General features: G+C 42.7%; 1 protein-coding gene across 2 annotated transcripts in view; it reads right to left on the bottom strand.

Moving 5' to 3' along the window:
* The window catches only part of LOC134745596 (low-density lipoprotein receptor-related protein 2), a 400,290-nt gene that overhangs the window by 7,459 nt on the left and 367,524 nt on the right, over positions 1-25,307 (bottom strand). For both annotated transcript variants that reach the window (XM_063679669.1, XM_063679670.1), the window contains 18 exons: positions 21,999-22,107; positions 18,256-18,422; positions 17,479-17,733; positions 16,884-17,060; positions 16,256-16,482; positions 15,681-15,947; positions 13,734-15,339; positions 12,944-13,203; positions 12,553-12,856; positions 11,168-11,354; positions 10,544-10,647; positions 9,207-10,388; positions 9,008-9,112; positions 8,377-8,722; positions 2,246-8,188; positions 1,446-1,604; positions 823-1,049; positions 119-323 (listed from right to left, as the gene is read on the bottom strand). In XM_063679669.1, the coding sequence (XP_063535739.1) occupies positions 119-323; positions 823-1,049; positions 1,446-1,604; positions 2,246-8,188; positions 8,377-8,722; positions 9,008-9,112; positions 9,207-10,388; positions 10,544-10,647; positions 11,168-11,354; positions 12,553-12,856; positions 12,944-13,203; positions 13,734-15,339; positions 15,681-15,947; positions 16,256-16,482; positions 16,884-17,060; positions 17,479-17,733; positions 18,256-18,422; positions 21,999-22,107 (11,830 nt within the window). The remainder of the gene's footprint in view (positions 1-118; positions 324-822; positions 1,050-1,445; positions 1,605-2,245; positions 8,189-8,376; positions 8,723-9,007; positions 9,113-9,206; positions 10,389-10,543; positions 10,648-11,167; positions 11,355-12,552; positions 12,857-12,943; positions 13,204-13,733; positions 15,340-15,680; positions 15,948-16,255; positions 16,483-16,883; positions 17,061-17,478; positions 17,734-18,255; positions 18,423-21,998; positions 22,108-25,307) is intronic.

The raw sequence follows: 25,307 nt of genomic DNA, 5'->3' as shown, positions 1-25,307 counted from the left end.
ATTGGTAGGAAAGTGGGGCTCTCTTACTAATACCTACATTGGAGTTCGCTTGTGTGTCAAAAGATGTTATCCACCTGTATAAGCTTAATTAAGATTAACAGTCGCTTTGAGTTCTTACTTGAATCCTTCCCTACAGCTACAACTAAAGCTGCCATTCAGGTTAGAGCAGAGCTGCGAGCAGTGATGGTCTCCCGTAGCACACTCGTTCACGTCCTCGCATCGCTTAGGGTCCGCGTGAGAGATGATGTAGCCCTGATAGCAGGAACAGATGTAGCCTACACCAGTGCCGCCGGTCAGGTTCGTGCAGAAGTGTTCGCAGCCACCTGGAAAAGGAATGCATTAATCAATAGCATCGCAGACTGTGCGTCTTTCGACATAAATCTCTTCTTAATTCTCCCATGTGTCTAGAGTCCGACACATCGGCGGTTGGCACATTGGAATTGGAGCTACAAGTACCTACGGGTCTCAGAGCTTAGCTTAGGCAATTTTTTGATATTGGAATTTTTCCTTACCTTTACTATCGCAGGTCTTAGCGTGGTGACAACTCCTTTCATCACTAGCATCTCCACAATCGATCCACATCGATGGTTGGCACATTGGAACTGTGAGTACGGGTCTTAGAGCTTAGCTTAGACATTATTTTATTGGAACGTTTCCTTACATTTAGAGATAATATTACAGGTTTTAGCATGATGACAACCCATTTCATCACTAATGTCTCCACAATCATTTGACAGATCGCAGAGTTGCGTCCGTTCCACACATCGGCGGTTGGGTATTAGTCTCCGGGCCTGGGTATGTTTTATTTGAAATTTTCCTTACCTTTAGAAATGATATCGCAGGTCTTAGCATGATGACAACCCCTTTCATCACTAGCATCTCCACAGTCATCTGATAAGTCGCAGAGCTGCGTTCGCTCGACGCATCGACGGTTGGCACATTGGAACTGTGAGTACGGGTCGCAGGGTTTAGCCCGGGCGGCGCAGAGCGTCATGTTGTTCTCGTCTGATCCGTCACCGCAGTTGTCTACTCCGTCGCAAACTTGGTATCTGTATGGAGAAAAATATGGTTAGGTGGGGTTGAAGCCGTACAATGCGTAAAGCGCCACTTTCTAAAGAAATGTTGCAATATCTTTATACGCTTACTATTCCAAACGGACACTCAGGCCAGGCCTTACAGGAAGTTTGTGAAAACTTGACTTGAACAGTTTTAAACAGTTAAGACAAGACTGTTTCTGTTTGTTTCAGACAGTATCTGAGTGAGACGATTGTTTTCACTATAACTTCCCGTGTTTACACTGCACTGCACTCCCAAATATGAGCATCGAAAGAAAAACAGAAACAAAAAGCAAGGAATGTAATTGGTTATACCTACTGTTACAGGCTTTTAAGGTTGAATAGGAAAGGTTTCACGCGACTTTATTACAAATTGACATTTTCAGTTACCTGGGCACACAACGGTGGTTTGTGCAGTGGAACCGCCTGAGCGTGTCGCAGTTGAAGTTAGTACACAATGCCGGGGCTTCATCACTACCATCGCCGCAGTCGTCCGCTCCGTCACACAGGTCCGATTGTGATACGCAAAGGTTGTTCGCGCACTGGAATCTGCAAGGGGAAGTGATGATGTATTTTTTTAGCATAAGAATTATAGTATTTAAGAATCGTTTCTAAGATGTTAGCTCCCACTTTACAGTCAACTGTGTTAGATGTCTCTCTCACCTTTAGATGTGTTGAGCAAGAATCACAGAACAGAAAGACCGACAAGACACGAACCAAGCCATACGAAGATTCTTTTATTGTATTAAAATAATCGAATTTAATCTGTTGTGAGACATACTAACATTAAATCATTTTATCATTAAACAAGTGAGTCTAAACCGTAAAATGATTTAATGTATTAAAATATGTGTAAAGTCTAAGACAAATTCGTGCTGCAATTTCGACAGCTAACGTAGATGGCGCGTTACCCCTCCGTACATTATGCAGTCACTCAATTCAGTTACCACAAAACATATGACACCGTATAGCTCCATCTTGTTCAGCTGTCAAAATCTGTGGCAAGATTTTTTCTTGGATTATACATTTTGTAATCAATTAAGTTTTGGTTTCAAAATAATTCTTTAACGCTAAAGAGCAGCTTTTTCTAGATAATACAACTCAAAAATTTGAAACAGGACTCTTTTACGTATCTGCCGCAGCTCGGGCTTTATTAATAAATAGGGAATAACATTTATGACGTAACTAACCTGCTTTCTGGGCAATATCTGCCGCCAGGGTAGCGCGGCGGGCAGCCGATCTCGTCCGACAGATCGCGACAATCGCGGTCGCCATCGCAGCGGAAGTACGACGCGATGCAATGTCCCGACTTGCACTGGAACGTTCCATTCTTGCACTGAAAGCCGCCGCATGACATCTCGTCAGAATTGTCCCCGCAATCGTCTTCGTGATCACAGCGCCATCTTGAGGATATACACTTTCCGTTTCCGCATTTGAATTCTGACTCGGAGCATTCTCTGTATTGATGTCGGCAGACTCCTTCGGCTTCATCGCTTCCATCACCACAGTCGTCAGTGAAATCACAAAGCCATTGCTTCGGTATACACCGCTTGTTCTCGCAAGTGAAATCGGTGTCTGCATTGCAAGAGGGACAGTTCTCTGGAAGCTCATCTGAGCCATCTCTGCAGTCATCTTTTCCGTCGCAGAATAGCCATTTTGGTATGCATCTGTAGTTGGACTGTCCAGGGCAACGTCTCCATCCAGTAGTACAGTTCTTCTGTCTGCACATGTATGCAGGCTCATCCGAATCGTCACCGCAATCGTTGTCGAAATCGCACATCCACAGTTTAGGGATGCAGCGGCCGTTCTTGCAGGAGAATTCGGTGTTTGGGTCACAAGGTCTGTTGTGACACATTAATGGGTCTTCGTCGCTGTTGTCTTTGCAATCTGTGTCACCATCACACTTCCAGCTGTCCAAGATACATCGGCCACTGGCTTTGCACTTAAACTCGAGGAGTGGACATTCGTGCGCGCACTCAGCTTCGTCGCTTCCATCTCCACAATCGTCAGTACCGTCGCAAATAGTAGCTGCAGGAGTACAATTAGTATTCTTACACTGGAAGGAACCAGCTCTACAGTGTCGGACAGGGCATGTGTCGGGTTCATCCGAACCATCCATACAATCTTTCTCGCCATCGCACTTCCAGAACCATGGAATACACTTCTCATCGCGGCCGTTACATCTATGCTGGCCATCGGTACAGTTGGCAATACAGGTCTTCATATCTCTAGCTAGGTAATACTGATTCGGGCATGCGCATTTGTATGTAGTCGCGCCTTCCTCGCCGTAACCTTCGATGTTCAAGTAACTGGACTCGTGAGGCGGAGCAATAAGACATAAGTGCGAGCATCCACCGTTGTTATCGCCGCAAGGATTGTGGTAAGGCAGCTGTCTCAGTGGGTGGACCACGTGGATATCATAAGGCCTGTGTGTAGTATTTCTCAAAAGCGTGAGATTCTCTCCAGAATGTTTGTTGGCTTTGCTTATAGCTTTAAGATTCCAGTCCGTCCAGTAGATTTCATCATCGAACAAGCTGATGGCGAAAACGTGAGGCACTTTATCTCCTGAAAGTACGACATGTCTATGTTTTCCTTCAAGATCAGCGGAACCAATGTAGTCCAAATGAGCGTCAGCCCAGTAGATTCTGTCTGTGAAATAGTCGATGGTAAGAGCGTTCGGCCACGCGATGTCATCTTCCCAGTTCAAAATGGCGGTGAAGTTAGAACCATCCATGCCCATCTTTCCGATGTAAGCTTGGAGGTGCCAAGATGTGAAGTACAAATATCCAGTACCAGGGTGGACAATGATAGCACGAGGGTCGGCAATGCCAGTCTTGAGCGTCTTTCTACGTGTACCATCTAATTCAGACACATCAAGGTTCTTAGAGTGTCTATCCAGCCAGTATAATTTCCTTCCGATCCAGTCTATTGCTATTCCTTCTAAGCCGTGCGAGTCATGTCTGATCACTACTTCCTTAGTAGGATTAGGATCTGTAAAGTCCGAGCGATAGATCGTTTTGGCTGAAACATCAGCGAAGTACATCTTGTTTTCTTTGATGTCGAAGTCGATAGCCACGACGTTCATTAGATCCTGGTGGACTAGATTGTAACGAGAAGCGTCAGTCGACATATTTCTGACGTAGTATTTGTTGGTGAATATGACCCAGGCTGTGATATTATCCTTCCTCTTACAGGTGTGTTCATCGGCTTCCCTTTCGTAGTAGCGGTCATTACATTTACAGTAGTAGGATCCTGGTGTGTTGGAGCAATATTGTGAGCAAACTCCTGGTGTTTCCAAACATTCGTCTATATCAGCACAAGCTTTTCCATCTGACAACAGCTTGTAGCCTTGATTGCAGTCACAATAGAAACCAGTTAGTGTGTCTATGCATTTATGTCCACATTGGTTGCTTTCTAACTTAGCACATTCATCGACATTACAATGTGCAGGTTCATCGGAATCATCTGCACAATCTGACACTTTATTGCATACCAGTCTGTTATCAATGCACTGGTCATTGTTACATTTGAACTGTCCAGCCGGACAAGTCTTGTTCTCTTTATTGCAGCCAACTTCGTCAGAATGGTCACCGCAATCATCTTCACCATCGCAGCGGAAATGATTACGGATACACTTGAAGTTCTGACATTTGAATTCTTGATCGGAACATTGTTTGTACAGAGAGTTGCAGTGTTTTCCTTCATCGGAGCCATCGCCGCAGTCGTTATCGTGGTCGCAAACCCAGCCCTTATTGATGCAGCGTCCATTGGTGCATTGGAACTGGTCTTCGGAGCAAGGAGCGGGTGTAGCGCAGTGGTGTATCGAGGCATTTTCGTCCGCACCGTCAACGCAGTCGGGGTCGCCGTCACACAACCATTTCCGCGGGATACATTGAGCACGGTTCCAGATTTTGTTCGCTTCGCAAGTGTACTCAGTTTCGGCATCGCATTTACGTTCATTACATTGGTGTCTTTCGTCTTCATCGCTGCTGTCAAGACAGTCATTGTCGCCGTCGCAGATGTAGATTCTTGGTATACAGTTTCCGTTGTCGCAAGTAAAGAGATCGCCGAAGCAGGTGCGGCCTTCTGAGCGGCAGTATTCTGGAGGCTCATCGGCACCATCTCCGCAGTCATCATCGCCATCGCAGTACCAAGTAGCGGGGATACAGCGGTGATTAGGGCAGCGGAAGCTATTTTGCGGACACGTCCTTTGAGCGCAATGTAGTGGATTCTCGTCTGAATTGTCTCCACAATCGTTATCGCCGTCGCATAACCAATAAGGTTCTACGCAGATATTTGTCTTTTCACACTTGAGATGGTTAGCTGGGCAGGTGGTGTTCTTCGGACAGCGCTCGTGCGTTTCATCTGAAGTGACATTGTCTTTGCAATCGTTGATTCCGTTGCAAACTTGGGACATTGGTATGCAGCGCGAGTTGGCGCAAGTGAATTCTCCATCAGCGCACGGCGCGTAAACACAACCTTCTTCGTCAGAACCGTCTTTACAGTCGTTCTCGTGATCGCACTTCCAAGATTTGAAGATGCAACGGCCGTTGTTGCACCGGAATTCGTGAGGGGAACAGGAGTGGTATGCGCAGTAATCTGGTTGTTCGTCCGAGCGATCACCACAGTCATCATCACCATCACACGCCCACATACGACTGATGCATTTGCCGTTGGCGCATGAGAATTTGCCTGCGTCACATGTTACATTGCGCGGTACACACATTCGACCCTCATTGACTAGCTTGAAGTTGTCATCGCACTTGCATTCGACAGTGTTGTTGGGTGCTGGATGGCAGGAGTGAGCACAGCCTCCATTGTTAATGTTGCAAAGATTAGCTGTGCAAGTCTGTCTGCTGGTACTATAGACGTGGATATCACGTGGTGAATCTTCCAACCTCTTTACCATCTCTACCATGTTCGCTCCGGTGTGCTTCTCAGCGCGATATACGCCGCGAAGTTGTAAGTCAGTCCAGTAGATATAATTACGGAATACTGTGATCGCGAATGGGTAGATCGTAGCGGAGATGAGGACCTCACGATCCGATCCGTCCATTTTTGATCGTTCGATTTTCTCTCGCACGGCGTCCGTCCAATACAGCATGGAGTCATCGAAATCAATCGTGAGACCACTCGGTTGAGAAAGGTCTTTATCGATGATAGCTTTCTTAAGTGATCCGGCCATAGTAGTTCTGTAAATCTTGCCTGAAGTTCCAAATCGTCCCCAGTCGGTGTAGTACAGGGTTCCGTTGCAGGGGTGTACTACAATAGCTCTGGGCCGTTCTACTCTGGCGATCATTACAATCATAGAGCCATCGAGATTCATAGCGTAAATGGAGTTGTTAGAACTGTCCGTCCAGTAAATCTTCTTCTGTGTCCAATCATAAGCGATGCCCTCAGGATTGATGTTCTTTTGCAGTATGTTTTGGATAGTTGAGGGATCAGGGTTGGTTGATGGCATCCAGGCAATTTTAGCCCACGGGCGAATCTGAGTGAAGAACAATTTGTTGTCCGCATAGTCAAATTCAACGCCAACTACGTTGGTTAAGTTGACGATAGGTTTGAATGGCGTTCCAGTGGATTTGGGGTCAAGGTTGACGGCACGGATTTCGGTTCTGGTGGTGAAAACTAGATATTCATCTACCACTTCACATTTGCTCGGGTTGCTCTTTGATACCTGGCCTGTTGCACAATCACATCGGTGCATGTTTCCTTGGAAACTGGCATCTGGAGGGAAGCTGAAACACAATTGCTCACAGCCCCCGTTTCCTAACTTTCTGCACGGATTGGTTTCGTCTATTGGCTGGTTGTTTATATCAAATATGACAATGTCTCTCAATTTTGGCAAATTCGTCCTCATCTTTTCAGGCATTGACATATTTCCTGGCAGTTTAGAAGCCTTGTAGATAGTTTGCAAGTTTCTGTCTACCCAGTACACGCTTGTCGTGTGAATAGCAATTCCCATGGGGTTTGGTAAGTTGGAGCGGATCACCTGCCTGCTTCCACCGTTGTATGAAATCTTCTGAATCTGATCCAGTTTGGAATCTACCCAGTAAACGTCGTGCGATAACATATCGATGGTCAGATCTCTAGGGTTTGAGATTCCTGAGGTTACAATTGGCTCCCATTTAGAACCATCAAGGTAAGATTTGCCAATATGCGGGTATTGGCCGTAGTCAATCCAGTATAGCAGTCGTTTTATCGGATTTACAGCGAGTTCGCGTGGGGCTTCCATGGTCTTCTTGACAAGTACTTTCCTGTGAGAACCGTCGAGCCAGCACATTTCTACGTAATTCTCGTGCGGGAAGACGTTTGTAAAGTACAAGTTACCAGCAACCCAGTCAATTGCCAGCCCTCGAATGCCGTTGCTACCAATGCCATCTTTGACAATGTGTTGTAATTCTGTGCCATTAGGTCGGATACGGAAGATACCGTTCCACTGTCCGCGATTGAATTCCACCCAATAGATGTAGTTCTCAGCGAAATGTACGTCCACATGTAGGATGTGGTGTCCCAAGCCAGTAACTGGTACCATAGCTTCAGCGCTGTTATCCAAACTGTAACCTCGGATGAGGTCGAGTTGTGATACAACTGCAAAGGTCTTGTAAGGGACACAGTTGATCTCATTTTCTTTCTTGTATCCTACTGAGCAAGCGCATACTCTTGAGCCGCCTTCCCCAGGGATACAGATCTGTTCGCATCCTCCGTTATTCTGCAAGCACGGATGATGGATCATTTTTCTCTTTTGGAATATCGTGAGGGATTTCAGATCGCTTTCATTGTCCATGATAACTTTGATGTTGTCACCGTTCGGGAGGTCAGCCTTGATTATCTTTTCATGTCTTTGGTCCAGGACGTAAAGTCTTGAGTCAAGCACCGCGATAGATTTAGGATATGAAATATCATTGCCTTCAGAAAGTACGGTACGGCGATCGTTACCGTCGGTGTTCACGCTGCTGACACTAGCTGGGTATTGCGTGCTGAAGTAGATGACCTTCTTCTCGATGTCGATTGTGATGGCTTCAGGTCGTTCGATGGCGTCGACCAGAACTATTGGGTTGGTACCATCCATGTTAGCGCGTCCTATCTTCGCTGGTACACCGTAGCCGCCTTCGTCTGACCAAAAGATTTTTCTGAAAAACACAAATGGCATTGTTTATAAACAAACTTTACATTCTAAAGAGATTTACAAAAGTCTACTAAACACAACAAAATTAGTAAAGTATTATGACTCCTCAATCTTCGGTAGCATGTGTTCAGAAAGTTAAAGTATGCATTAAAGATTAAAAGCAAAGGTATATAGATGTAAGTTATAACTAACCCTTCAGTAGGATCCAAACAGATGCCCTTTGGCCTCGCAATGGACAACCGGCTTCCATCATTGGCCAAAATAATAGTTCTGTACTTGATCTTCCCATCGATCCGGACCATCTCAATGTTGCTAGCGATTCTATTGGCCATAAACATATTACGGCCGAGCCAATCAAAGGCGATAGCTGAAGGTGCTCCGACGATGCCGGTGTCGTCTCCGAAGAATTCTTCCTTGTTGCCGCCTCCGTAGGGCATGCTATAGATGGTGCAGTTTTCGTTGTCTTCACTGTCACCAGAGACGGATTGTAGCCAGTATAGCATGTGGCCTTGACGGTCGTAGTCGATTTGAACTCCACCTAAGAACAAAAGGAACTTTAGAAACAGATTCTAATTCAATAAGTGTTTTTGGAGCATTCCACCAAAAGTGTCAGGGTAGGCTGCAATTTTTTAGTACTACTGAACCTAATAAACCGATATACAATATGGTAACATTTGATAATTAATTAGCTTTCATTTAACGGTATATTCTACAGATTTACGCAGATTATTAAGGGAGCTGTCATACATATCACGTCACCGACAAAAGTCATATTGATGCAATGCCCGTTTTACACTTCAACTATCAATTATATAAAGCATACCTTGAATGCCAACAACTGGTGCAAGCTGACCGGCCTTGCCAGAACCGTCAGGTGACAAGTCGATGATTTGGGATCCCTTCAGAACCATCAGGTATGCGTTCTCCTCTGAAATGTAACAAAATAGTTATCATTAGTTTCTGATCAAAAAAAGTAGACATTTTGTTAACAAATGAAAAGACAAACGAGATCAAATCCTTACCTTCTACGCATTTTCCTTCAGAGAGCAGTTTAAATCCAGGTTTACAATAGCAAGTGTAACCCGTTGGCTTATCTGGACTGAGTAAGCATAAATGCTGGCACGAATCAGGCTTGCAAGGGTTTGTATACTGGGGCTGCAGCGATGGGTGGTGTACATGGATCGAAAGAGGCTGAGAGATCAGATGAGATACTACAGTTTGATTAGTGCCCCTGAATTTGTGGGCTGATAGAACTCTGTTCAACTGCCTATCCGTCCAGTATAACGTGTCTTCGAACATGGTGAGTGAATGCGGATGTAATAGATAATGGCTTCCAGCTAACACTTGCTGCCGTCCTGTGCCGTTGTAGTTACAGAAATCGATGAAATCTAGCTTGGAATCCGCGAAGTAGACGCGTTGCGTGGCTGTGTCGAGGGTCAGACCGTTAGGCCAGTAGATCTTTGTTGTGATGATTGCCATACGGTTGGAGCCGTCCATGCCGACGCGTTCGATACGAGGATTTTCTCCCCAGTCGGTCCAGAACAACCATCTTGCACTTGGAGCAGGATCTAAGCACATTCCTCTAGGCTGCGTAACATTTCCACTCAACAAAGTTGTTCTCGCGCTTCCGTCTTCTCTAGCCACTTCAATCGTATTCAACTTGCTGTCCAACCAGTAGATGTTTCCACCCACCCAATCATAAGCCAAACCTTCTACTAAGTCCAAGCCAGTGGACACTAAAACCTTAGGCTCGCTTCCACGATCCAACCTCGAAATCGTCTTCAATTTCATATCGGACCAGAAGATAGTTCCCGTGTGCATATTTGAGTCTGTAGCGACGACGTTTTCGACGCTGATCGGGACTCTTTCTAAGCCTTGTTCGTTAAGGTCTGCTACTAAGATGGAATGTCTGTTAGAGATGATCAGGAAGGCACTGGAGTGGTTATTTGCTTTGCACATATGCTTATCAGTGCCTAGTACGTAGCCATCCACACAGCCGCAGTGGTAAGACGCTTTAATGTTAACACAGGTCTGAGAGCAAAGGCCTGGTGGGTTGCATTCATCGATGTCTTTGCATCGGAAGCCATCGGACTCCAGTTCTTCGCCTGGTGGGCAGAGACACAGTGGTCCGTTAGGCGTTTGCTTGCAATCGTTCGAGCATAGACCTGATTGATGTTGGCATTCGGCGAAATCGCAACTGGGTCCTGAAATGAAGCATACAACATTTAATAGAGAGAATGTAGTGAATTCTTGACAAAAGTCAGATAACAAACAGAAAAAAAAACTTTAAATCTTACGACAATGCCTTACGGACTTATATAAAACGTGAATTTACTCGGATGAGTAATTGTTGACATACCTTCATCAGCTCCATTGGGGCAGTCAAATTTGCTATCACAGACTTGTGTGAGATTGACACAGCGACCTGTGACTCCTGGACACTGCCATTGTCCGGACGGGCATCTGGAAATCGATAAATCTCTCATTAATACATTTTTTGGGAGTACTTTTAATTTGTAACGCTTGTGAATAAATAGTAGAAGTATAAAGCTAGATTCGTTCGGCCAGACAGCTTTTTAATTATACCATAGAGTAACGTATACTAGAGCGGTACTGTCATAGTAAATTTTGTATCCCCAGTAAATTCACTGCCATCTGTCGACACACTTTAAAACTAAAAATGAAGATTTATAAAAATACGATAAAATGTATTGAAATATGGATAAATGTTTTTTTTTTATTTGCATTAATTATTTTTATGATTTTGACCCATGTTCTTTCACTGATATGCGTTATAATTGTTAAATAACAAACGAAACCGTCAACGCCATCTATACGATAGTAGGCCAAAGCTAGTAGCGCCCTCTGAACGAGAATCAAATTTTCTTGATTTTCGAGGCACGTTTTTTCCTTAGACTGTATCCATCGATTACGGAGTTATATCTATCTTTGATTATACGAAATAAGAAGAAGTCCTGCTTACCTGAAAGGCGGAGGTTTGCACGCATGCGCAGTGCCCTCATCGGATCCATCGCCGCAGTCGTCGCGTCCGTCGCACACATAGGCCTGGTACACACAGCGGCCGGAAGCGCACTTGAAGTGGTTGGGCGGGCAGGCGGCCGCGCCGCACGTGGCCGGCTCGTCGGATAAGTCTTCGCAGTCTGGTGAACCTGGAATAACCATTTTTAATACAGTTGCTCAAAAAGTGGTACTTTTGTGGCTGCGTAGCGTGCGAGAAGCTCAATTTCTCGAACTAGTGCTTTTTACTTTTTAGTTCCAAACTATACTTTCGAAACGCAGTTTTAATGTAATTTAGCTTGAGCAGGTACTGGGGCCTCACTCGTTACTCCTCGGTGTCGTTGAGCAACCCGCGCCGGGCCCGCGGCGGCCGCGGCCGGGGCGCGCACGAGTATGAAGGTATCGCGGGCTGCGGCAGCTCAAGTATCAAGGGCTGTATAGGTACTTTTGGTTTTGGTTTGGTTTGGTGGTATGATTCTACTAATGATATATTAATTTATTATTTTTTCGCAATTGTATTAAAAAACGTCGTTTACAACACGTGTCTTTTTACCACTAGTACCGAGGTATCTTGCCACGAGCTGAAAGCGAGTGGCAATTCTTTTCACACTAGTTGTAAAATGTACTATTACGTAAGCTTTAGGAGTCTATTTCACTAGGCGACAGTTGGCATCTGACACCTATTTCTGGTATGATTAGTAATTTATTATTTACTTGTTGGACCAGTGACAATTGTCACTGATTGTCAACGTTATTAAACAGGGACCTGGTTATTGACGGGGAACAGTTAAAATTATATCTTACCTAACATCAATTGAATAAGATCATTAACCTGCCTATGCGGAAATAGTACTCAGTTAAATGTGTTAAACGCTAGTATAGTTCACTTTAATTTATTTCGCTAGTGCTGAGTTTATCATTAATAGTTGAATTAAACATACTTGTAGTGTATTGACGCTTCGAGCGCTTACGTCATGGTGACGTCACTGACAGTTAGGGTCAGTCGATATTATGCCGTGAGCAGAGCCGGACGTACCGCGTGATGTTTGTGTTGGCGAATCGTTGGAAATACATTACATCGTATGATATACTGAGGTAAATACAGTACATTACAATACTATCAAATCTTATGGCTATACCAAAAGTCTTTGGTATAAAAATCATACGATCATGAACTTTGATGCCGAAAGTGATTATCACTAGAGAAAATCAACAACTGGCAATCAGCCTCATCTCCTCCATTACAATCCGGTATTATCATCACACTTGGAGGCCTCTTGTTCAGATTTTTTAATGCCAGGTCTGAACGAGCTGATGAGTCTGATGGACAATTGAGTAACATAAACTTACCATCGCAATACCAAGTCCTCGGTATACAAATCCCAGAGCTTTGACACTGGAACTGTTTATCCGGCGAGCATTGATGCGGCGCCAACGACGGACAACCAGCTTCATCGCTTCCATCGTTACAATCCGGTATCCCATCGCACTTGTAAGCTTCTTGGACGCATTGTTTAAGGTCGGCACATTTGAATTGGCTGGCGAGACAGGAGATGGGCGGGCAGTCGGCCTCGTCTTGTTTGTCGAAGCAATCGTCGTCGCCGTCGCAAACCCAGGATGCTGGGATGCAGTGGCCGGTTCGAGGACAGGTAAACTGGAAATATAAAAAATTATGCGTGCCCTGAATACCCATTGGATCTTTAATTTCCGATAATAAAGGTGCCTTAAATCAATAACTCACCTGGAAATAAGCGCAAGTCTTTTCCGCGCAATGCGTGCCTTCATCCGAACCATCCCCACAATCGTTCTCCGAATCACACTTCCAAGTGCTAGGCACGCATCTTCCATTGTCGCATTGGAACTGCGACGCGGAACATGTCGCGTTGACGCATCCGCTTTCGTCTGAGAAGTCGCCACAATCGTTTTCGCTGTCGCATTTAAACGTCGCTGGGATGCAGCGGCCGGATTTGCACATGAATTCGGAGGCGCTGCAAGTTGTTTCTGAAAAATGTTATGGTAATAAGAAAAGGCAGATTTGATTCTTCTACCTCACCATTTGGAGTTGGAGTGCTTTTGGATCCAGTGGCAAGCATTATAGGAAAATATCATAACGTCATTTTGTACGTGAATTCACAGTCGGTCACACAAGTCAACAGCACGTTTTACCTATTTTGAATTTGTACTGTTCCAAAGGAAAAACATCAACATATCCTCCAGAAGACTGAGTATCAAAATTTGCTACTTTAATTCTGTCAAGTTGGTACAAAGTCATAACATGATTGGGGCTTATGTCCTACGTGTAGGATGCTGGTCGTCAGGACGATAAAGTTAAAGAAAAAACAAGAAGATAGAGTTAGACCAAGATAAGTCTGCAACGATTTTAATAGCATACGCAGTGCAGTTGAAACGTCGAACTTCTATGAACTTATGACGTATAAATAACACTTGCACTGCGTGTGCTATCAATGTCGTTGTAGACGTATCTTGGTCTAACTCTAAGATAAACGTAAAGACAAGCATCAAAAACTTACTGGTGCAATTTTGCTCCTCATCACTATTGTCCAAGCAGTCATCATCTCCATCGCACACCCAACTTTTCGGAATACAGCGTTGATTACTACACGTAAAGTCCCAAGTATTAGGACAAGCCTGCACCGGCGGCTCCTTGTTAGGATCCGCTATGCAGCTCGTACCATCCGCGTCTAACTTCTCTCCATACGGACAACCACACTTCACTTGTAATAACTCAGTGTTGTTTCTTGGGATAGCAAAGCAAAGCTTCTGACAGTTTCCATTCCTAATCGAGCAGGGTTGGTTTGGATGTATTTTCTGTATCTCTTCGCTGTAAACCTTCACACCGTAAAGCCTGTTAGTCTGAGGTTCTCTAACCATAATATCTTCCTGTTCACCTGTGAGCTTATGCAGCCTGACTATGGCGTCTAATCGCCAGTCGGTAATATACATGAATTCTTTGTAAATGACGATGGAGAATGGATGTCTGATAAGTCTGGAATTTACTGTTTTGACATCAGTACCGTCTAGTTTAGCGTGCTGAACGTGGTCTAATAAAGCATCGCACCAGTAAACGCGATCGGCGTCGAAATCTATGGAAAGACCGTTAGGCCATCCTAGGGTTACGTTTTCGAAGACTAATAAACCACTTCCATCTGTATTCGCTCGGCTGATGTTAGCTGGCCGATCCCATTCCGAGAAGAATATGTAACCTTTGTTAGGATGCACCACAATAGCTCTCGGTCTTTTCAGGTCTTTGAGCAAAGTCCTTTTGTATGTTACATTTGTAGTAGATAGAACGTTTAGTGTACCTTTTCTTGAATCAATATAATACAAATTCTTTGAAGCCCAGTCGACTGCTAAGCCTTCGACTCCTTCATTCTGCGACGCCAACACTATTTCTCTAGTTGAACCATTTCTATGTACTCTATAGATCACATCTTGTAATACATCAGAATAGTAAATATGATTATCTCTAGCATCAAAGTCTAAACCTACGAATCTCGCTCTCCTAGAAACTACGGGCAATATGGCTTCGCTGAAGCCTTCTATGACAGGGTTCAAGACTTTGCCTTTGATGAACCTCTGCTGAGAATACATAAGGAACTCTGAAACGATATCACAGCTTCGCAAGTCTGTTTCTAGTTTGTAGCCAATGTTGCAGGCGCACCTGTAGCCTAGACCGCCGTTCTGCAGGGCGGTCACGATGCACAAGTGAGCGCAGCCACCATTGTCATGACCACAAGGATTGTTCACTGACGTCTGTTTCAAAGAGTGTATGACGCTGACCGCTTTGGGGTCTCGAATATCTTTCATTTTGTAAATGGCCTGTATGCTGGTTGAGCCTTCGAACTTGTTGACGGAGCTGATGCCTTGTTTGGTAGCATCAGACCAGTATACCCTGTCTTCAAAGAGAGCCAGGCGTGACGGGCTGGGAACCTGCTGCCCGCGTAGTACGAGGAAGCGATGGTTGCCGTCATAGTCTACTGTTTCGATGTAGTCCAATAACGAGTCACACCAGAAGACGCGGCGAGCGATAATGTCCACGGCGATACCGGATGCTTTGTAAGCTGCTTCGGAGACGATTGATTTTGCATGAGTACCATCCATGTTAGCTCGTATAATCTGAAAAAATAAAACAGGCGTTATTTTTTCGAGTTGTCAAAAAAATCGTACATTTCTCTGGTACCTACTATAACTATTGTTTTTGTTTAGGTACTTCTTCGTTTTCTATCATCTTTTCTTTGTAAATGTTGCTACGTGAGTTGCAACAATATCTACTTGATCACTCCCCGCATGCCAACTTTAATGTGGTAGGGTTCAAAAACATTACAAACGCTATAAAATCAGACAAGTTTAACCGACTCTCTTCAACGTCGAATAAAATTTACAAACTCAGTGATTAATCAATCAACAAGTAATGTAAGAAGATGAAGCATTTTTAGCATCAAATCATAATGTCTCACCTGATTGCTGTCAGCGACAAACATCAACCCAAGCGTCGGGTCCAACGCGATATCGGCCGGACTTGTCAAATTACTGCCCAAAACTACAGCATGCCATCTCCCATCTAGCTCAAACACGTCTATCTTCTGTCCGACCGCATCTGCGACGTACAGCTTGTCCCCGACCCAGTCCACGGCGAGAGCCACGGGGGCCCAGGAGCCGGTCACGGTGATGTCGTTCTCGTAGCTCGTCGCGCCCGCGGGGGAGCTTAGGTGTTGGATGTGGATCTGAAAATGTAATTATATGGATTAGGTTATTGAGCGCTGGTGACCTAGCAGTGAGGCTTCCGAAAGAAAGTTGTGTTTGAATACGGGGTACGGCTCATCATCACCATCTTCACAATGAAACCACGAATGTGATTTTGGTCGTTAATCATTATTGAACACAATAAACGCGGTTTCCATAATATTGTATTTGAGTCTGAAGAACGGGCAAGATTGTTCTATGTTCTCGCTTGCTGCTGACTGCTACTAAAAAGAACCCTTCATGAGATTAACTAGCTGCTGTTTAAACATGAAATACGTTCTTAACTCACCTTTCTAGTTTTAAGATCAGACCAGAACAGCAGATTCTTCTTAAAATGGAAGTCTAAGCCAGCGGCGGCCGTAGCGTTAGCGAGTACGGCGGGCGCACGTCCGTGCATGTCCATGCGCAGGATCGCCTTCTCGTAGGCCAGGAGCAGCGCGGGCGCGGCGGTCGCGGCCGCCACGCAGCGGGACCCGTCCACCAGCGTGTAGCCCGGGGCGCACGCGCATTTGTACACTGAAAAAGCAAAAAACCAAGATTAATATCACGGTTACATAAGATCCTGCTGATTAAGCCTGCAGAAGTGAAGGTAAGATGAGGTGTACCGCAGGGATCCACTTTAGGCACTATACGTTTTATTATATTTACAAACGACCTTGTCAAAATCAGTAATGTATTAAGTACCAAATTGTAATTTAATAATGTATACTGATAAATTGATAATACTAGAGTTAGACCAAGAAAAGTCTGCAACGATTTTAATAGCATACGCATTGCAAGTGTTATTTATACGTCATAATTTCATAGAAGTTTGATGTTTAAAATAACACACTGCGTGTGCTATCAAAATCCTTGCAGACTTGTGTTCTTTATTTTCTATTTTTATCTGTATTTAATAATTATCAATAAGTACTTACATCCAGGAGTGTTGACGCATAGTTGATGACAATATCCCCATTCCTTGCACTCGTCGCGATCGACGCAGGTGCGATTGTCCGGCGCGAGCGTTAGGCCGGACGCACACGCGCAAGCGCCGCCTGAAGGCGATGCCACGCATTTGTACTCGCAGCCTAGCGCGGGACAGGATGACGTTGCTAGAAAAGATCAATTGAACAGTTAGTAATTGAATAAGGGATGTGGAAAATCGGCCTGATGGAGCAATATCGTGAAAAATACCTGCCAAGGGACAGATCTACAAAGGTATTTCCCAGGTTCTGTAAAAAACCTTTGACCGTGTTTTAATTTATCGCCACTCGTTGCGAATTTCCTACTTTTCGCACTTGTATCGTAAAGTACTATTACATAAACTGTTGCCCAATTTTCCTAAAAATCTACAATGCCGACAAAACAGATCAACCAATTAATAATACCCACAGCAAGCAGCATCCTCATCAGCATTATGTTGTCCTCCGGGCGCGCCTCTAGGACAGAGGTAATTGTTGTCGGGGCAGGCAATGATCTCATCTGGCAGAGGTAAGTACTTAATGGACGAACAGGTTCAAAAATACTTACAGCAAGCGGCATCCTCATCAGCATTATCCTCACAATCCTTCTTCCCGTCACACAACTGCGATCTCGCTATACACTTATGCTGTCCTCCAGGCGCGCCTCGCGGACAGAGGTACTTATTGTCGGGGCAGGCAATGGCGGTGCAGTTTGCCTCGTCGGAGCCGTCGCGACAGTCTTTGTAGCCGTCGCAGTGGAACGTGGCGGGGATGCAAAGGGCGTTGCTGCAGCGAAATTGCCCGATGTGGCAGGGCGGGAAGCCTGGAAAGAGAAATACTTGGTTAAATACAATTTTTTACGTTCTGAAGCTAGTGCAGCGATGCTTGTGTTGGATTTTATGACAGTACAAGCAAAATATAAGGGTTGGAATGAGATTAGAATATTAGAATTTAGCAAACCTTAATTAAGTTAATAGACTGCTCGATATAGTTATCGATAGGAGAAAGCAAGTGCTTTTTGCCGTTCGTCTCCTCACGGACCTGATAGTTTTAAGATCAGACCAGAACAGCAGATTGACAGTTGGTTAGACAGATATTATGAAGAGCAGACTGCACTGCGGGAGTTGTTCTTTTCCTCCTTCTTTTGTAGGAATAGCTAAAGGTTACCGCCTGGTTAGGGCGCTAAATCAGCATAGTTTCAACTAAGGAACACCTTAAACACAAGTGCATCGTTGTCCCTACAGTAACTATCCACAGACCATCGTGATCTTTATAAAACTTTTTTCATCCAGCGTACCGTATGTCTTCGAAATTGTCGTTACAAATATTACTGTTTAAAACTTACTACAATGCGCCTCATCCGAGTTGTCCCCGCAGTCGTTCTCATGATTACACTTCGCAGACATGTTGACACACTTGTTGCCCGACTCGCAGCGAAACTCGTCCAGTCGACAAATCGTGGTGTTGTTCGCGCAGCCTTCTTCGTCCTTTCCTGTTCTGCAGTCTAAGTAACTGTGGACAAGTAATAATGTGGATTAGGTTTATTTTTATTACTTGGCCATCGGAAATGACCTGGAAAGTTTTAAACGGACATAGATATCATATCGATACCTACTAAAGAACTGACCAGCTCTCTGGTGCCCGAAACCGGATTCGAATTGGCGTTTTCCGGTATAGCGGTTTATGCGATAACTACTAAGCCAATCACAGCGGTACTCAATCCAATTTCTTGAGAACTATGCATGTTTAAAAGACCTTTGGTTTCGTCGTTTCCAATTTTCATATGTAATGTCAGATAAATATAATGTCCCATTATCGCTAGGGCGGCGTGCGGCGCCCCAATCATCCACACACCCAATAAATGTAATCTCCAGAGATAAAAATAAAATCACTACGCTGTGTCCATTATTATAATGAAATTAAACCTCGTCACCGTGTGCTTATTATATATAGCATAATAAATTAAATCAATACCATTACTGGATTGAAACGGCCAATGATTCGATAAAGGTTACTGGCCCTGTTTAATTTAATGCGATTTCCACATAGGCCGTGCGTAACAGAGCAATAAAATACAGAAGAAACTTTTGAAAAGAGAAAAAGTGCTATCTAGCTATTGTAGAACGTCATAAGTAATTGCATAGAGTAACTTATACTAGAGCGGTACGACAATAGTAAATTTTGTAACCCCAGTAAATTCACTGCCATCTGTCGACAAACTTTAAAACTAAAAATGAAGATTTATAAAAATACGATAGAATGTATTTAAATATAGATAAATGATTTTTTTTATTTGCATTAATTATTTTTATGATTTTGACCCATGTTCTTTCACTGATATGCGTTAATATGGTTAAATAACAAACGAAACCGTCAACGCCATCTATACGAATGTAGGCCAAAACTAGTAGCGCCCTCTGAACGAGAATCAAATTTTCTTGATTTTCGAGGCACGTTTTTTCCTTAGACTGTATCCATCTATTACGGAGTTATATCTATATTTGGTAATTGTTATAATTCATTCTATGACAAGTTTAATTACAATTGCGATTTTGCTATTCGCAGCAAATGAAAAACAGCTTTTTTTAACCAGCCATCGTATGAAACTAACGCTTAAATAATAAAAAATAAGCAAATAAAAATTACATGAAGTAGGTCAATAAATGAAGACAAATAGTGAAGATATGTTTATTTAACTAGGTACTTACAGTACTGTGTACTTTGTAAAGTAGCGTCAAATCACCTCGTAAAGGGGCCCACTGACTATCAGTCCGCCGGACGATATAGGCCTGTCAGTTAGAACAAAAATTTGACAGTTCCGAACAACTGACAGGCCGATATCGTCCGGCGGACTGATAGTCAGTGGGCCCCTTAATGTGTGTGGCCGATAAAAGACAAGCAGCCTAGTTATATTATAGGCCATGTTACTCTATGCTGGGTCCAACCCCTTGGAATTATTTTCAATTTTCAACAAATTACAAAAATGACAGCAAACATCCTAACATTCCGCATATTTGTATTTTTTTTAAATAGTAAAGGCGTTTAACGCTTAAAAGCGCCTTACACGGTGATCCAGAAAGGATAATAATAGACTCTATTATAGATAATAATAATTAATAATAATAAGAGAGTTAAAAGCTCTATCATAAAATAACCTAAAAACGTGTTGCGCTGAGATTGGTTCAGTCAACTATTACTGTTGTAATCGTATGGAGACAAGCTTCTGCAAATCTATTATCTGTCGTCACCGACCTTTCAGCTTTTTCGAATAATACTTCTGACTGATATATCGAATCATAGCCGAACCGAGCTCAATTTAGTAAATTATCAGTAATCTAATAAGGATCCCCGGGCAAGCTCGGTTCTCCATACAAACGTAGTTCCGCTCTCATTTTAAAACGACTAGCTAACTTGCTCTGAAACTTTGTGCTTACAATAGGATGTATATCTATGTCTGTAAGTAGTTTATGTAGCTTCAGATACCATAGTTAAAAAAATACAGCGAATTTAAGTTTTTCATACAAAATTTGTTTTTGCTTTTCGTTTTATAAACTGGAGCTATATAAACTAACTAGCCTTTGCCCGCGACTTCGTCTGCGCGGACTTAGTAATGGCAGCTAAAGTAAGTATAGCGCCTGGAAAAATTCTCATAGCAATCATTCAATTTGAGCATATTATGCACACAAATTAGCAGGCACTTCATTAATTATCTCAATTCCACCCCGCTTTTTACTTTCTTAATGGATGATTATCGGGATAAAAACTATCCTGTCCTTCTCAGGGACTCAACCTATCTCTATGCCAAATTTCATCTAAATCGATTCAGCGGTTTAAGCGTAAAGAGGGAACACACAGAAAGAAAGACAGACAGACTTTCGCATTTATAATATTAGTATGGAATACAGACCTAGATATACCTCATGTCATTGTATGTGCAGTTTCATTACAACCCAACAAGTAGTTTTAAAATGAGAGCGAAACTACGTTTGTATGGGAAGGTGCAATTTGGCCGAGCCTGCCAGGGAATTTTAGTTGGTTGAATGTTGAATATCAAGGAATTTGATTTTTTGGTAAGTTACAGGTCTTTTAAGCTTCTTAACGGGACAACAGGCCCCGTAGCCAACACGCCAATCGCTAACGCTCCGTAGCGATCGAAACGCAACTGTCACTGTCGCACTAATATGGAAGAGTGATAGAGAGACACAAAGCGTTTCGTTGTCGTAGCGATAGCGATTGTCACCTTGGCTAGGCCGGCTGAATTGTCTACAGGTTTTTAGGTAAAACACTTCGCAGGAAAAACTGGTAAATAGGTAAATAAGACTGAAAACAAGATAGTAAAAGTAATTATGCTGTGTTACCGCTACAATTACGTACAAATACCTTGTAGCTAAACTGTATTTGTTTGCTAACCTATAGTGACAGTACAGGAAAGAATTGAAAGAATTCTAATCAAAATCAATTTTATGTTTAGCAACAACTTTTCACCTTATCGGAAAGGAAGAAGTAATGACCATAGTATTAATGTTATGGCGGATGCGTGGCACAGTTTCCAAATACAGCAAATATAGAAAAATAAAATTTCTCTTCCATGCTATGTATCGCATAGAGTGGTAAGTCGCATTTCCATGTTTAGAAGAAAAATTAAACACAAAAATATCTACGTATGTTGCAACTAGCCTCCACATGTGATTGCATGCGCTTTAATAACTTTCAACCAAGCGTTCATCCCCTAAAGGGTTGAATTAAAAAAATATATATGTAGCTCGAAAACAATTAAAAATAATAATTAAAAACACAAACAAACAATTGACGAACAGGAGTATTTTTCAAACTTCAAGATCCTACCTTCAACGATTTAGGCTGAGTCTGCCAGTATCTAAGTTACGGGAACTGCTACGTGAACGTAAAACGGCATTTTACCTAGTTAAAATTACAAAAAAAAAAGAAAAAAGTACATTTATTTACTGAACATCAAAATTTGTACAAAACGCCTTGGTGAAAAAGCATTCCGAAACGCATTTTCACACAAAACTGGGTTTTAAGGTAACATGTATAAACATTTAAGAATTATATACAAATAGTACTTACCCATCGCATCTCTTTTCCTTAGGTATGCAGGGTCCCTGAGAAGCCGCTTTCCCTGATACGGACGTCTCTACGCCGCACTGAAAGTCGTCCGGTTGACACTTTCTGTACGCTGTAACAAATATATTACAATATTAATTGACTGCTATAGAGGTGGTAAACCGAATATCTACCGTATGCACGAAACGTGGAAACGTGGATCAACATGGCGAATTCCGAACGGTCCCCGCCTTGATTACGTGGGGCGGGAACAGATGGGTACGATTATTTCCTATTCTGTGCCCGCCGGGGACAGATGCGAATAGTTTCATTCCCCTCTGTCTGTACCCTCTATGACTTGTTAGTCGTACTTTGGCCGTCACTTTTACGTAATAAACGTAAATGCACTACAAAAATCGCAAAGTATGAGTTGATGATGAATTGCAACTTCGAAATTATGTTAAAACTTTACCTACCTACTAAAAATTACGGCGGCCGAAACGTCCAAGCCCGGCCCAGGTATTTTCAGGGAAAACAGAATACAAAAACAAATTCTGTCACATAATGTTCACAAAATTAGCCGTCGCACGCATATTAGCCGTCGAAATACCAGTCGTAATTTGGACTTTGTTGCTTCAGAATACAGCAAACAATTGAATGGGTTTTCCAATCTGCTACGCAGTGGACAGATGTGTCGAGTGTTTTTAAGACTCGAGTCCTTTAAGTCCTCTACTTTAAGACTCGACACAGTTTTTCAGATTAAATAATAAGTAAGCCGAAACTTGAGTTCTTTTCAACTTGTTACAAACCAGTGTTTTTTGTAGAAACTTGAGTACTGTTAAGAGAACTCAATTTTTTAAAGAAAAATCTCACAATGCGATGTCTTTATGTAAAATTCAGGGGTTATTCATCATCATCATCATCATCATCATCATCGTCATCGTTTAGCCTTCAGTCGCTCACTGCTGGGCATAGACCTCTCTTCGTGTACGCCACTTATCCCGGTCCTGGGCTAGTCTCATCCAAAAGTGCTCCGCGATTTTTCGAACGTCATCCACCCAACGAGCCAAGAGCCAACGGACGCCAGGTTAAATCATACAGTAACAACTATTTTCTTTAGCTACTATTATATAGATAAAACCTATTACAAAATTATTGACAGTCTTTATTCATAGGCTAGTGTCCTATGAATTTGCAATTAATAAAAATACTTAATAACGACTAGGAAGTTTTTAAAGCACTGTCTCGTAAAACCGGCTCGAGTTATTCTAGACTTAAAAGACTCGATTTCCTACTTAATAAAAATACTTAATAACGACTAGGAAGTTTTTAAAGCGCTGAGTCTCGTAAAACCGGGTCGAGTTATTCTACTTAAAAGACTCGATTTCCTACCAACACTAATAGGTGTAATGTGTCTGATCGCGTGTGTCGAAGTGTGAAATTTCCCTTGTGCACAAACACTATTCTAATTATCAATGTTCAAACGGGGACCGTCAAACGCGTTGGGGTACGACTCAATAGCAACAGTAATGATCATTGTAGGGTAAACAGGTATGGGAGCATTAGGACCTAATTATCTGTGCACAGTCAGCTGCAGAGAAAGGTACCCCCTTGCATAGAAGTTTGTATGCAACCGTGCTAAGCGAATAGTATTGCTGACTGTTTGTTTTTAGGGTTCCGTACCCAAAAGGTAAAAACGGGACCCTATTACTAAGACTCCGCTGTCCGTCTGTCTGTCTGTCCGTCACCAGGCTGTATCTCATGAACCGTGATAGCTAGACAGTTGAAATTTTCACAGATGATGTATTTCTGTTGCTGCTACAACAACAAATACTAAAAACAGAATAATATAAATGTTTAAATGGGGCTCCCGTATAACAAACGTGTTTTTTTTTGCCGTTTTTTTCCGTAATGGTACGGAACCCTTCGTGCGCGAGTCCGACTCGCACTTGGCCGGTTTTTTTATACATGCGCAAAATTTCGGTTTAGGTCCGTAACGTAAAGTGAGTTATGTTTTTGACGCGTATCTGTCTCAGTGTTAATTTCATTCAGTGTGGCGTAACGTACGCGTTTGCGTTAAGTCTCTTTTTGTATGGGATTGTGAGTTTCCAAAACGTCCCGCTTGGCGCGCTGTTCAAAATCCCATACAAAATGAGAACGCAAACGCGTACTTCCGTCACGCTATCGAAAGAAATTTAAACTAGGGTTTCCGATTTAAAATGTGGTATTTTCTATAAAAAGGGACCTTATTGTCGATGGCGCTTACGCCGTTATTAACGATGCTCCGATATAAATTCAATGCCGCGCGTCGGCGTGCGGCGTAAGCGCCATCGACACTAAGGTCCCTTTTCATAGAAAATGCCTGAAATATTATTGGGCCGAAAACTTTATTAGTATGAGTTACTTATATATTTTGTCAAAGGACTGTCTCATTTCAAACATAGACAGAGAGAATCATACTATCTTTGTCTTACACTAGTATTAGCGCCCAAAAGAAAGGGATGAGTATAATTTTCCTGGTTGTTACTGACTGACAAATTGGTTTGACCAACTATATCTAAGACTTTCCCATTGACATTATAAAATAAACGGACTTAAAAGCCTGATTTTCGTAATTTATCCTTTCCGGCATGATAAAACCTTCTATATCTTTAAATTTCTGCGTTGAAAAATGTATCTTACAGGCATATTCTGATTTTAATAACATGTTATGTATTAGATCTGGATATAAATAAATAAATATTAAAAAAATATTATAGGGACATTCTTACACAAATTGGCTAAGTCCCACAGTAAGCTCAAGAAGGCTTGTGTTGTGGGTACTCAGACAACGATATATATAATATACAAATACTTAAATACATAGAAAACATCCATGATTCAGGAACAAATATCTGTTGTTCATCACACAAATGAATGCCCTTACCGGGATTCGAACACAGGACCAAGGCTTCACAGGCAGGGTCACTACCCACTAGGCCAGACCGGTCGTCAAAGTTATGGTTATGATCTGTCAGTTTCAAAAGTGACGTTTTTGGTCGAAGAAATACATTCAGAATACGCCTGTAATTCGTTAACTATTGTAATATCCACAGAAAAGACAATTATTTTTGCAAATGTCAAAAGAGATTAGACACATACGATACATTAAGGCCCGGGGTTAAGCGGTTAACACAATTTTCATTTTTTTTTTAATCAATCCACGTACCCGTTTTGCTTAAAATCTTCCTGAATCTCATTACCGTCCTGCACACATTTTAAATATACATACCTATATACTATCTCCGTATATTATACTGCTTTATAAAGGTGCATCGTGGATAATGTGGTTGC

Source organism: Cydia strobilella, chromosome 11 (genome assembly GCF_947568885.1).
Source record: "Cydia strobilella chromosome 11, ilCydStro3.1, whole genome shotgun sequence".
Classification (NCBI taxonomy): Eukaryota; Metazoa; Arthropoda; class Insecta; order Lepidoptera; family Tortricidae; genus Cydia; species Cydia strobilella.
The sequence above is the reverse complement of the archived record's forward strand: the minus strand, read 5'-3'. Positions and strand labels throughout refer to the sequence as shown.